We start from the raw sequence: 13530 nt of genomic DNA, 5'->3' as shown, positions 1-13530 counted from the left end.
ATCAGTGTCCCATTGTCATAGTTTCATACTGGCTGTAGGTGCTGATGTGTTTGTCAAATGGCTTGCGGAATAGTTACTAAACTTTAGGGTGACTTTTTTTGCCAACTAGTTAAGAGCATTTCATGGTTATAGTCTCATTTTATTTATAGCTTTAGCTTTCTGTTGTCTATAAGACAACATTTATATATTAACATAGGCATATTGTATTGTATGATAAAAATCACTAAGCATGTGAGAGTTTGAGCAGTAAAGACACATGAGTGTCTGGGTGAAGGATGTCAAGCCCCCATGCTCCAAATCACATTGGGCATATGGGAAAAGATTAACAGTCAGATATTCAGTTCCTGAAAATGGAATACATTGTGACTTGGTCAGTATAATTTAAATAAAACTCTGAGCCTTGTGTAGTATCACTTTAGAAAACAGTCAACTATATAAATAATAATGAAGTTGACATGGTTTTAAAATTAAGCAAATATTTTACTTTTAAAGATGATGTAGAATTTACTTTGTTTAAGCTTAACTGGGTGAGTATTTGGAATTTTTATTCAATTTAAATAAAATTGTGATAATAACCTTGAATGGTTAAAGACTGCTTTCAAATTACAGTTTTGTTGGCATATGTTTAAAAATGGAAGTTACCTTCATTGGATACATATATAGTAAATACTTGAAATCACATCGACTTAATACTTCTTCATGTCTATAAATTGCTCAAGATTATTTATTATTCTTGGAATAGGGCCTCTTGCCATCAAAATTCAATAGGGTATGATATAATCATATTTGTATCTAAAAGACGACAACATTCTGATGTTGAAATATTCAAACTTTCCCTATTGTCCCCCATTTATTACAAGACTTGAAATATTTTGTGTTATCTATATATAGGGTATGCCACTCATTAATTGATTAAAGTAATCAAATGTACACGCATTAATTGTCTACAGGTCACTGGAAATATTTCAGTGTACAAAATCAACTTTCTACAAAGATGTACAGATTTTCCAAAATGTGAAAATCTTTTCTTTTTTTTAAATTTTAAGACAGGCTTTCTCTGTGTACCAGCCCTGGCTGTCCTAGAACTCACTCTGTAGACCAGGCTGGCCTTGAACTCACAGAGAGCCGCCTGCCTCTACCTTCTGAGTGCTGGGACTAAAGGTGTGCACCACCACTGCCTGGCTTAAATATGAAATTATTTACAAAAAGCATTGAACGGCAGCAAAATTTAAAAACTTCGGAGAGTAAAGGCGAGATTTTAGGGAAGCCTTAAATGACTTACTTAAAACTGACATTTTCTGACCTTGCTAGGGTTTTCTGTGTTGATATCTGTTCTAACTGCTCATAATGTAGGAAGATAAGGATGGCAGTGGCAACTTACCATGGTCCTCCATGTGTTCTATGTATTTGTTCTATGATTTACTTGCACTACCTTAATTAAAGCTCCAATGACACAGTGCATATGGTGGTCATTTGACTGACTAGAAAAGAGGACTGTGGCTTTAAAGGCAAGTCATGTATACAAAGTCACACAGAAAGTGCCATAGATCACCCGTCTTAATAGTCTCATCTTCTTCACACTTTGGCACATGAGAAATTAAATTTAGGATTCACCATGCCTAGAAGCAGCTGAAATACAATGGCTCTTGCTTGTCTGTGATTATGTAAGCATCAGCAGCAAAACACACAGACTATCTCCTAGCACCAGGCCAAGTGGTAGTGAGGGATGGGAAAGTGGGCTTGGGTATAAGCTGGACAGTCCTGAAGAGGACTCAAGGGAGCCCAGCTTCCTACTATTCCTAACTGGTTTCCGGAACTAGCATAGGCAGCTCTACCTTGCAGTTGTTGGTCTTGTGGTGTTTTATTTATCTACCATTATATACATTGTATTGTATTAATCTTTGATCAACTGCTGAACTGATGTGTCATTCATTAACAATCTGATGCTACAGAAAAGAAAACATCATGCTATAGAAAAACATGGACATTGACAACTCTGCACTGAAAAGTAAGTAAGAAATCTGGAGTGTGAATTGAAAAGCTTTAACCAGCACATTTTAGCTATATTTTTGTTGTTGTTGTTGTTACATGGGAGTTGTATGTAACAATCACAATGAATAATATATATATATATATATATATATATATATATATATATATATACATATATATAGTCTTAAAGTCCTCTGTCAATAAAATGAAGTAAAGTGATTCCTGTAAAATAGTTGAATTTGGGTGTTTTCCCTTTTTTATTGGTTAATAAAATAGCCGGTCATCTTAAGGCTGACATTAAGGTATCACATTCAATGTGGGCAAAGGAGAATCGCTGAACTGGGCATTGTAAGCCAAGGCAGTCTGGCTGCCAAGTTCAACCTCTAACAAGTGTTTCCCACCTCACTGCCGTGAAGAGTCCCCAGAGTCAGACTGTGTGGAGCTAAGAATTTAGGCACACAGGTTTTGTACTTTAGAGCCAAGATCAAATATTTCTTGTGAGAAAGCCAGACAGACACATGAAGCAACCCTTGGGTTCCCTACCTTTCTTTTCCTCGGCACCTGTGTCTGATTTGAGGGTATGGCTGCTGCTGTGGAGAGAATCTTTTGAGTCTTCATTTTCATCCAGAACTCCCGCAAAGCTTATCTTCCTCTCATATCTGTGCCGGTCCAACTCAGGGTCCAGACGGAGCCTGCAGCTCTCCAAGTCCTGAAATGGCATCGAAGAATACGTACGTGCTGGGATGCCCTCAGATTGTTTGTTTTTGAAGGGTCTTGCTCTGAAGCCAGAAAACTGGTCTCATGACCCTCTTGCTCTGCCTCAGTTTCCCAAGTTCTGCAATGATAGGCAGGTGCCACTTTGTTCCACCCACTGCATTGTTATTGTGGCAAACCTCTATCCATTCTGAACCACATTCAATTACATTTAAAATTTCCATATTGTTCATTTTAAATTGTGGTCTTGAAAACATATTCTTGATTTGGGAAACAATAGTTCCATAACTGGTAGCTTCTTCAGATGTGTTTTATCTTTCAACAACACAGAACTTGTAGCTAGCTCCTTTACCCTTGAACTCTCGGTCCAGTGTCCTGGAGGTGTCTTTGGCATTTATATGTTAATTGCACAATCATGCATTCAGTTTGAACATGTTAGGTACAATGGCATAAGTAAGAAATGATCCCTTCCCTGAGAAACCCAGAATTCTAACCCAGAATTCCCCATGGAAGACGGGGAAGCACAAATAATGAATCCAAAGTGTAGGAGTTATACAGTAGACAACAGTAATAGAATAATGGTTCCCAAGTGACATATAAACCCTAAATCCCCAGAGCCTGAGATTATGTTGCTTTATATTGTAACATGAACCTTGGGGATACAGTTAAAGCTAATAACTTTATGATGTAAAGATTGTACTATGCTAGTTAAGGGGACCAAATTTAATTACATGTATTCTCAGAAATGGAGGACCTTCCCCCGGCTATGGACCGAAGGAGCTTCAATGTGCTCCACTACTGCCTCTGAACATGGAAGAAGGGGAATGAGATGGTCATAGTAGTTTCTAGAAGGTAGACAAAGAGCAAGGAGGTAGGCAAATTCTCTCCCTACTCCCAAAAGAAAGCCAACCATACCAGCATCTTGAGTTTAGCTTAGGAAGGCCTGTCTTGGACCTTTGGCCTGAAGGAACATAATATGTCTGTGCTGTTGGAAAAAAGTACACTTGGAGTAGCAGGACAGGGTGCCATTCAAGGTAAACCTTTACTGAAGTTGCTTGGTATATACATATGGAAGGTCAGTTCTGGTTTAGGAAAATGCTTGTGTGACGCCAGAGCCTCTATTGGTGACTTTGCATTGAGGGGATTTCTGACTCTCTTCTTGAAAGACCTAACCGCAAGAGGAGAAATCCCAGGAGCCATCAGCCCCACACAAAGAATGACAAGCAACTAAGGAATATGAAGGCCAGGAGAAATAGTCTTCCCCAGGAAAAGCACACTAATGGGTTATTCAGTACCAAATGGTCAGCCCTGAAAACATACACACAAGTAGAATTATACAGACTGAACAGGCTGTACTTATGCATTTAGGAAACTATGTATGAATACATAAATACAGACATATTTATATGACAATAATCTAAAAAGAGGCTATGAATTTGAAAAAGAGCATGGGAGAATTCAGAGGGAGGACATGGAAGGAACTAATGATCCAAATATTTTATAATTTCAAAAAGGAAAACATAAAAATACATAAGTGCGCATTAAGCAGCGACAATGCTAGTGTAGTGAACAAAAGTTCTAAGAAACCTAGTTCAAGGCAAAGAGGACACACTCTGCATGTGTTATTAAATAACTGAAGGTCGCTGTTCTTGTCGTAGACATTTTAGGTTCCATTCCTTTCACTCCCTGTAAGTTTTCTAGTTGGCTATACAGTTTCTATTCATCATAGGGCCTTGCTCTGTAGCCTCACTTGTGGTTCTCTGCATGCTGAGATTCCTGTGGTCTGGGGTCCTGACAGTGCTATGTACTTGGGCTAAAAAACCCGATTGATTTAAAACATAGAAAGTTTCATTTTTCACTCATAGGTCTCAGTCCAGCACTGCTTTCCAAGGGAATGTGATTATTAAGTTTGCCCTCAACATATGACAGGCTCCATGAAACAATTTCTTCATAACAAGAGTCATTGTGGTAGGGCTTTAAGAGCTATAAGGCAGAACAAAAATGACCTAGTGAAATTGATACCCTTATATAGTTTTATCACAATTGTGGCTGATCTGAAAACGTGAAATCAGATGCACTGAATGCTTTTCCAGAAGATTGTATTAATCGGGAGGCTACAAAGAATTATGCTGGCAGTAGTAGACAGGTCTGATGCTTTGTTTAGGCTTGACTTTAAGTGCGTGCATCGTGTGCCTTGGTTTGACTTTAAAGAGAGTCTTCTCAACAGCATAATGAAAATGACAATGCAGAAAAGTAAAGGCCAAATCAACATGATGTCACAGAGGGTAGTAACTGGAATTTCCTCTTCCAGTAGTCAAATGGTTCAGTTTCCAGTCCCAGTGAGGGTAGTTTTCTCTTGAAAACAAGCATTTCATTCATACACATTTCTAATTTGAAAATACCCATTTTTTTGTTTTGTTTTAGGATATGAGAAAATGGGTTTGCTAGAACATTGGAAAGCCAAAGCTAGTGGCTGTGCTCCAAGGTAGCAGAACACTGATTCCTTTATCCAACCTCTGTGGCCCCACCCCCAGGATTGGGGCATTGACTTATTCATACTGGTTGGTTTTAACAGCAAGAGAGGTGGGTTCTAAAATACCCTTAAATGGAAGTTGGTGTGATAGTTTGAGGAACAAACTTTGTATAAAATAGAAGGTTTTGTTGGGCTCCTCAGGTAAAGCTACAGGCTGACTGTGACAAAAGCACCATTGGTTTCCATCAGGGACTCAGAAGGACAAGGTGTTTCCTATTGCCACACACTGTGAAGATGTATGAGCCCCGCATAGTATTTATAGCTACAGTGAAATAAATGATACCTGGCACATGACTGCATTTTTATATTCCTATATGTGTAGAGTGTGTGTGTAGTACAGTGTTATGCGTTCTGCTATCCATAATTCACAAGAAATGCTATGAAAATAACTACATGATGGAAATATTAAGAGACAAAGAAGTTATTTATACTGTTCTGTAAGTCAGAAAACTCTTTGGAAACAAGCACACTTGTATATGAACCTAGGATCTGTTAGTACAAAAGAAAATCAATTAATGATTTCTGAATAATGTTGACCATAAAGCTCCCTCATTGTCTGTAGAGTAAAGGAATATAGGCTTCTAGATATTTCCACTAATGGTGGTCATTGGTCAAATACTGTACCTGAAAGTGATGTTTTCAGTAATTTCTAAGTTAACGTTGGAGTTATTATTTTAACAGACAAAAGAGATCATCTTTTTAATGTATGAAAAGCCTTTGTTTAAAATGTTAAATTACAAAACACAGTTGGTCTTCAAGCATTTAAAGATTTTGAGTACTAGAAATCCAGGTACAGTTCATTTTCTCCAAGTAGCCTGGCTAACTTTTTGTTGTTGTTATTGTTGTTGTTACATACCACTAGAGGCTCAGTGCGAGGTCTAGGCAGGCAAGAAAATGTCTCCCTCAGGAAGGTGGTTATTTCCAGGAGAAGTTGGCATGCTGCCATCTTCAAGGCAAAGGGACAGCCACATTTAGAGGGGTTCACAGTACCTAAGAAGAGAAAGAATTCTCCATGAGAAGACAAACCAATAACAAATAGAGGGTCATGGTGTGATGGACTTCACTACATCCATGTAATATCAATGTGCTCATGAGATTAATTACTATACAACTTCAATTTACCTACTCCTATTAGCATGACTTGGGCATGCTCACCCACCTCTCTCCATCCACTTGGCAGTTGTGCAACAGGTGCTTCAAAGTATCAGAGGAGCAGAAGTCTGAGCTTCTGTTTAGAGTACTACAGGGTAACACAACACAGCTCCAATGTCACCAGAAGACTGGTGAAAACAGAAATTGAAAGTTGTCTTGTATTTAATCAGGTTTTAACTGCCTATATGACAACCAGCTAGGTTTTGAGCCCTAAAACCCTTCCAGCTCATCTTAGGAAGAGATGTTTGTTTGGGGATGTTTGTCTTCTAAGAGCTATGAAGCTCTTTCAGCTCTAGTTCAATCAGTATTGGTGCAACACAGATAAAAGAACACATGTCACCTGGTCACCTATTCTACATGTTTTCATCTTCAGCAAAAACAAGGTCACATAGTATTCTGCCTCTTATAAAGGAAAGAAAGTAGTTATCAGTTGAATGAGTCAAGCCATCAAACTTTCACATTATCATTATATATTAATAATTTTAAAAAATATCCCCAAACTCTCCTGGGTATAATGAGATTTCTTAACTGAATAGCATACAACATGTTTTTTTGACACAGAAGTTAGAAGTTGGTCTTCTGAGGGTATTTGGCCTATTTTTCCCCTCCTGAGAACCATGACTGTTTTTTTTTTCAGAGTTAAAACATGGCTGGAAAATCTGCCTCTCATTCAGAATGGAAGATACAAGCTTGTGTATTATTTCCAGAAAGGCATGTGCTTGTGTTATATTTAGCTTTGGAGTGCAAGATTAGTTAAATCACACATAACAACCTCATAATCAGTGGAGAATCACACGTATCAGTCTTATACTCCACAGAGGATACAGGACTCTAAAAGCTAGCTAGATGTGCAAAATTTCAAAAGCAAGTTTATAGGAAGTAGGCATGGTAGTAGAGGCCTGTAATAACAGCTACTCAGATATTTGAGGCAGGAGGATTTCAAGATGAAGACCACCCTGAACTACATAGAAGATCATGTCTGGAAAAAAGTCAATAATAACAATAATTGAATACTAGACATTCTGTAAACATCTGGACCTGTCTTCACTCATGAGGTTATCATTCAGATACCTCTTAAATGTTCTGTAGGCAGTGACCTTGGCTGTGGTCTAGTCTCTCTCTTAATTATTATCTGAAACATTCTGTCACCATGGAGCTCTGAATGATACAAACAAAATATTGATGTACTAGATATCACATAATGGACTAATGGAGCTTGTGTGGTTCAGTGTAGAGTGTACAATGCAACATATGAGGGTGTACTCATTTAATATTGCTTCGGCTCCCTCTATTCTGAATGGCCTCTGCATGGCTTCCAAGGTATGTGTCTGTCTATCTGGCATCTATGGCAAGATTTCCCTAAGTTTAGTTTAACTTATGAGTGAAATTAAACACCCAGAATTATTCAAAAGTAGGCTAAGTTATCTTCAGAGTCAACTTTTACCATTAGGTTGATACACTCATGTAGAAATCCAGTATTTTATCAAAAGGGATGCCAAGATTTGCGCTGACCTCATAAGGTATGAAAAGGGAGCCAAATAATGGGAAAAATACAAAGTTCTTCATGCAAAATAGGAGAGGGACACAGTGAGAGTTTTCTTTGATTAATGTTTAATCTTTCCAATGTTATCCTTTAGCCATTATTTTATATGTGATGACACAAGGATGCGGAAGATTTTGTATTAATTAAACAACAACTTGAATTGCCAATGAAGAGGAAAGGTTCAGTGGAAGATATTGCTACTGCCAGTGTGGAAAGACACCGATTCTACAGGCCAAACTGGAATTTGCACTAAACAAAATGCCTCTCATTGTGCCCTCACTTAGGCTTGTATGGTACAGACACATGTATGTACAAAATGATGCTGTAGAGGGTGTGGCAGGAGTGTTCTTGTCCCTAATTCTATGACAACTCTGAGAGACACAGCATGGGGCAGTCAGAGTTTAAGCAAACTTTAAATTTCTTATTAATACTGTAACATGCTCTAATTAAACAGTTCACTATTGTATTTCTTTGGAATGCATTTCTTGTGTGTGTGGTGTGGTGCACATACTTGCTAGTAAAGGAATGTGCACATGTGGCTATGGATTTACATGTATGTGCATGAATGTGGAGGCCGGGGATTGATGTCAAGTGTCTTTCTCTAAACGCTTCCCACCTGTAAAACTTTGTTCTCAGATTGGCTCTTTCAGTGAATCAGCTCATCCATTCAGCTAGCCTGACTGGTCAATGAGTTCTCCAGACTTCCCTGTCTTCTGTCTCCCCAGCGCCAAGGTTACAGGCTCCCATAACCACATCTGGCTCTTTAATATGGCTTTTGAGGATCTAAATTCAAGTCCTCATGCTTGTGCAACAAGCAGTTTACCTACTGAACCATCTCCTCAGCACCCCTGGAAAGCATTTCTTGTTCAATTCTATTTTACAATGATTCCTCCCAACCCCCTGCCTCCCACAAAACAGTACCAACATAAAACCTGAAGAAAACTTAAAGAAGAGAAAACCCTTCTGGGAAAGCAACGTTTTTCACAGCTGTTTTCTCTCTCAGAGGCTTAGCATGGATCTGTGAGTAACAGCAAGAGTCAGAGGCTCAACGGTAACATCTCTTCCACACTGCCTATAGTGCTTCACCCATCTACCTTCTCTACTCACTTTTGTGCCCTCCCTCCCTCCATACCTCTCTCCCTCCCTCTCCTTCCCCCTCTTTCTGTCTTTATGACCACGATTCACATCCACATGGGGAGAAGAGGAATGTCTGTGGGAGATGTAGGAAGGCGGGGAGAGTATGAGACAGGAAGGACGTATTCAGTGCTCCTAGCAGAGTTTCTTACAAGCAGGGGCTCTCGTAGTAAAGGGGGTCTCCTTACTGTCATCTAAAAAGTCTTCCTCCTCATCCTCCTTTCGCAGCCTTCTCTTAGTCTCCTCATCATAAATAAGGCCGAGCAGGTTAGCAGGGCTCTCGCTCTCTCCGTGGCACAGCTCGTTCAATCGGATGCCAATTGCCTGCAGTGGAAAAAGAAAGAATGGAACAACATGGAGGATGACAGATGACAGACTCTGAAACATCCCACAATTAGCCAAAGAATGGGCACGGCTTCCCACATAACCCTCTTCACTATTCCATGTGTTGTCACCACCGTCTTGGTCAATAAGGAATCTGGAGAAGGCAGGAACAGTGTTGTCTCCCGAGTCATTTGTTCTAAAGGTTTGGAAAAAATGGAATGGACACTTTTGTATGCATATACAACATTTTTATGAACTAAATGTCCATCTTTATTCAAAGTTCAGTTGTTTTGTAGGTCTGATGCAAGCAAGCCGTGCCGTACTCCCTCCCCTGCCCCCGTGTGTGTATAAATGCATGGTAAGTATGCAGGTATGTGCATTGATGCAAATGTGTAGTCCAGAAGGAGATATTGGGTGTTCTGTTTTACGATTCTTCACCTTATTCCTCTGAGATGGGCTTTCTCAGTGAATCTTGAACTAGGTTGGTGTTCAAAAGTCCTAGCAAGATTTGTGTATCTATCCCACATAGGTAGGGGTGGCCAACTTGGACCTTTTATGTGGGTACTGGGGAGTGAAACTCAGTTCATCATGTTTGCAAAGCAAGAACTCACACATTGAGCAACCTCCCCATCCTGCATGTAGTTATTTTTAACAGAGGGTTTTAGGGCAGTGGAAAAAAAAAACAAGAAAGCATCACTCCCCTGAGTACTTCTGATTATGCTATCTTACAAGAATGTCAGTGCCATGCTAATGAGTTTGGAGGGTGGCAAGAATTCTATTCCTGTGATTTTATTTATAATACCATTATGTATGCACTTACTGGTGTTTATGGCGCTCTCCCCCTCCCATGATATTCTATAAGTTAGTAAGGAATGTTAACTGCTCTTCTGGTAGAGCTCCTAAAAACCAAATTAGAAACAGGACTTTTTAATAACTTGGCACACTGACAATATTGGCTCTTAACTTGGCACACACAGAATCAGACACTTGTTATTTGTTCTTCTAAATCATGTCACATTGTTCCACAGTTTACCGAAAGAGATTTTCCATAAGAGGTGAATACACTAACTCTACCCAGTTCTTTTTGTATCCAAACTATGTAGACTATGCAATAATGAAAAATCACAGCTGTAGGAAGGAGTCTCAAGGATAAAGCTAAAAGGAACCCTGACTGGGTGCTGACAGTTGGGCTCTGTGCATTAATTAAAAACAAACTCCAGTTCACCCTCTTCTGCCTGTATCATACTTATGAAATGTTTAGCAAAGTTACAAAGTTCTAGGCATGCAAAGGATTAGACTCGCTACTGGAAACCAACCTGTGCCCATGAACAGATGTGCCATGTGCATCCAGGATGCTTTCAATAAAAGCATGATTGTATTTTTGCAACCACCAGCTTGCTAGCCAAGCAAGCTCTACCACTGAGCTAAATCTCCAACCCCAAACAGGACTGTTTTGAATATGTTAAACTCCTGGAAACAAAAAAAGGTCTTCCCAAGACCTGGAAGTAAGTGACAAACTACAAACCACGAAACAAAAGTCCCAACAAGGAAGTACCATCAAAAGCTTTCACACCCCGTCCCCATTTTACCTGCTAACTTCAGAAGTTTTAAACAAATAAAACAAAACCATAAGTAGCACCCCAAAAGAGTTTGTTCTGAGGATGAGGCATTAAGAGTTTGGAATGAGCACTTTAAGTGTCTTTCAGCCATTTCAGATTCCTCTGTTGAGAATTCTCTATTTAGTTTTGCACCTCACTTTTTAATTTCATTGTTTGGTGTTTTGGTGGGTAGCTTCTTGAGTTCATTGTATATTTTGGAAATCAGCCCTCTGTCAGATGTAGGGTTGGTGAAGATCTTTTTCCATTCTGTGGGTTGTCTATTTGTCTTACTGACTGTGTCCTTTGCCTTACAGAAGCTTCTCAGTTTCAGGAGGTCCCATTTATTAATTGCAGATCTCAATGTCTGTGCTACTGAAGTCAAAATCCTTGGCCATCAGAGAAATGCAACTCAAAACAACTCTGAGATACCATCTTACACCAGCCAGAATGGCTAAAATTAAAAACACCAATGACAATCTATGCTGGAGAGGATGTGGAGAAAAAGGAACACTCCTCCATTGCTGGTGGGAGTGCAAACTTGTAAGACCACTTTGGAAATCAGTATGGCGGTTGCTCAGAAAAATGGGAATCAGTCTACCTCAAGATCCAGCAATTCCTCTCTTGGGCATATACCCAAATAATGCACATTCATACAACAAGGACATATATTCAACCATGTTCATAGCAGCATTGTTTGTAATAGCCAGAACCTGGAAGCAACCTAGATGCCCCTCAACTGAAGAATGGATAGAGAAAATGTGGTACAGTTATACAATGGAGTACTACTCATCAGAAAAAAGCAATGGAATCTTGAAATTCACAGGCAAATGGATGGAACTAGAAGAAACCATCCTGAGTGAAGTAACCCAGTCACAAAAAGACAAACATGGTGTGTACTCACTCATATATGAATTTTAGACATAGAGCAAAGGATTACCAGCCTATAATCCTCTTCACCAAAGAAACTAGGAAACAAGAAGGACTTTAAGGGAAAAATGCATGGACCCCTGAGAATGGGAAGGGGCAGAATCTCCTGAGCTAATTGGGAGCATGAGGGTAGGGGAGAGGGAGCTGCCAGAATGAGAGGAGAAGAGGCGGGGAGAGGAGGAAATGGAATAGCAGAAATGTTGAGTTGGGGAAGAATAGAGGAGAGCAGGATGAGAGATACCATATCAGAGGGAGCCATTATAGGTCCGAGGAGAGATCTGGTAGGGAAATTTCCAGAGATCTACAAGGATGACATGAACTGAAAATCTGGCAGTGGTGGAGAGGATAACCTAAATGCCCTTCCCCTATGATGAGACTGATGACTACTTTTTATGCCATCCTAGAGCCCTCATCCAGTGGCTGATGGAAGCAGAGGCAGACATCCACAGCTATACACTGAACTGAACTCTGGAATTTAGTTGCAGAGAGGGAGGAGTGAAGATCAAAGGGGTCAGTGCCAGGTTGGTGAAACCCACAGAAACAGCTGGCCTGTACAAGGGGGAGCACACGGACCCCAGACTGCTGTCTGAGAGGCCAACACAGGAGTGATCCAGAACCCCTGAACATGGATGTCAATGAGGAGGCCTCTGCACTCTAGGGGGCCCCTGGTAGTGGATTAGTATTTTTCCCTGGTGTAAGAAGGGGCTTTGAGAGCCCATCCCATGTCTCATCCTGGACACATGGGGGAGGGCCTATGATGTGGTGGACTTTGGGGAGTCCCCATCGAGGGCCCTACCCAGCCTGGGGAGTGGAGGGTAGATGTGGTGGGGGGCAGATGGTAGGTTGGGGGAGGGTTAGGGGAGGGGGGGAGAGGGAGAAGGGATTGACATGTGAAGCAAGCTTGTTCCTAATTTGAACTAATAAAAAAAATTAAAAAAAAGAGTTTGGAGTAGACATAGCCAGCTGAATGGCAAACCTCAAAGGAAGTTATCTTTTTTTATTACGCCTTTTGGGATATTGTGATGGAATAACTTAAATTAAACCCACCACAGTATATAAAAAACTGCCAAACCCTGAACTTGCCTAAGATAACACTAATATCTAAATAACAATTGAAGGCTCTACATCTCATCTAAGGCTGGAGGAATGCCTGAGAGAGATGTAATTCCTTTCTACCTCCATTCATGAAATATTTATAAAGTGAGGTGAATTGTAAGCTATTCAAAGAAACACGAACCTACATAAGCTGTTAAAGTGCACTGGGGCCCTTTTTTACATGTGTCCCTATGAATTATGAATGCAGTTACAGGAAGGTCACTGGTGCACAGGGACTTATGGGGCTAAGAGACTAAAATGAAGCTGTGGAAAGAATTGGGACAAGTCTGTCCTTTTCCTTACTACCTTTGGAGTCTCCTGGGGAGGTGAGAACATGTTAAAGTGATACACTGACTAGTTCAGAAGATAAACTCCAATTTCACTTCCAACAGCGAGGTGTCTCATTGCCACAGACCCAGAGAGGCTGGTGTGTCTGTCAGCTGACTGGAAATGGAGAGAGTTCACTTGATGGTGCCTAAACGGTTCTGTGATTTGAGAAGCAAAGCGGGCATTCAGGG

The 13530-nt window shown here is 40.2% G+C and overlaps 1 protein-coding gene across 6 annotated transcripts in view; it reads right to left on the bottom strand.

Annotated features, from left to right (window-relative positions):
* The window catches only part of Unc80 (unc-80 homolog, NALCN channel complex subunit), a 176704-nt gene that overhangs the window by 80302 nt on the left and 82872 nt on the right, over positions 1-13530 (bottom strand). For 5 of the 6 annotated variants that reach the window (XM_035441013.1, XM_035441011.1, XM_035441014.1 and 2 more), the window contains 3 exons: positions 9257-9392; positions 6096-6229; positions 2536-2701 (listed from right to left, as the gene is read on the bottom strand). In XM_035441013.1, coding sequence (XP_035296904.1) covers positions 2536-2701; positions 6096-6229; positions 9257-9392 — 436 coding nt within the window. Of the gene's footprint in view, positions 1-2535; positions 2702-6095; positions 6230-9220; positions 9393-13530 lie in introns of all 6 variants that reach the window. The other variant, XM_035441010.1, reaches the window with a different exon arrangement.

Source organism: Cricetulus griseus, chromosome 2 (assembly GCF_003668045.3).
Source record: "Cricetulus griseus strain 17A/GY chromosome 2, alternate assembly CriGri-PICRH-1.0, whole genome shotgun sequence".
Classification (NCBI taxonomy): Eukaryota; Metazoa; Chordata; class Mammalia; order Rodentia; family Cricetidae; genus Cricetulus; species Cricetulus griseus.
This window is presented reverse-complemented; position numbering and strand designations above follow the sequence as displayed.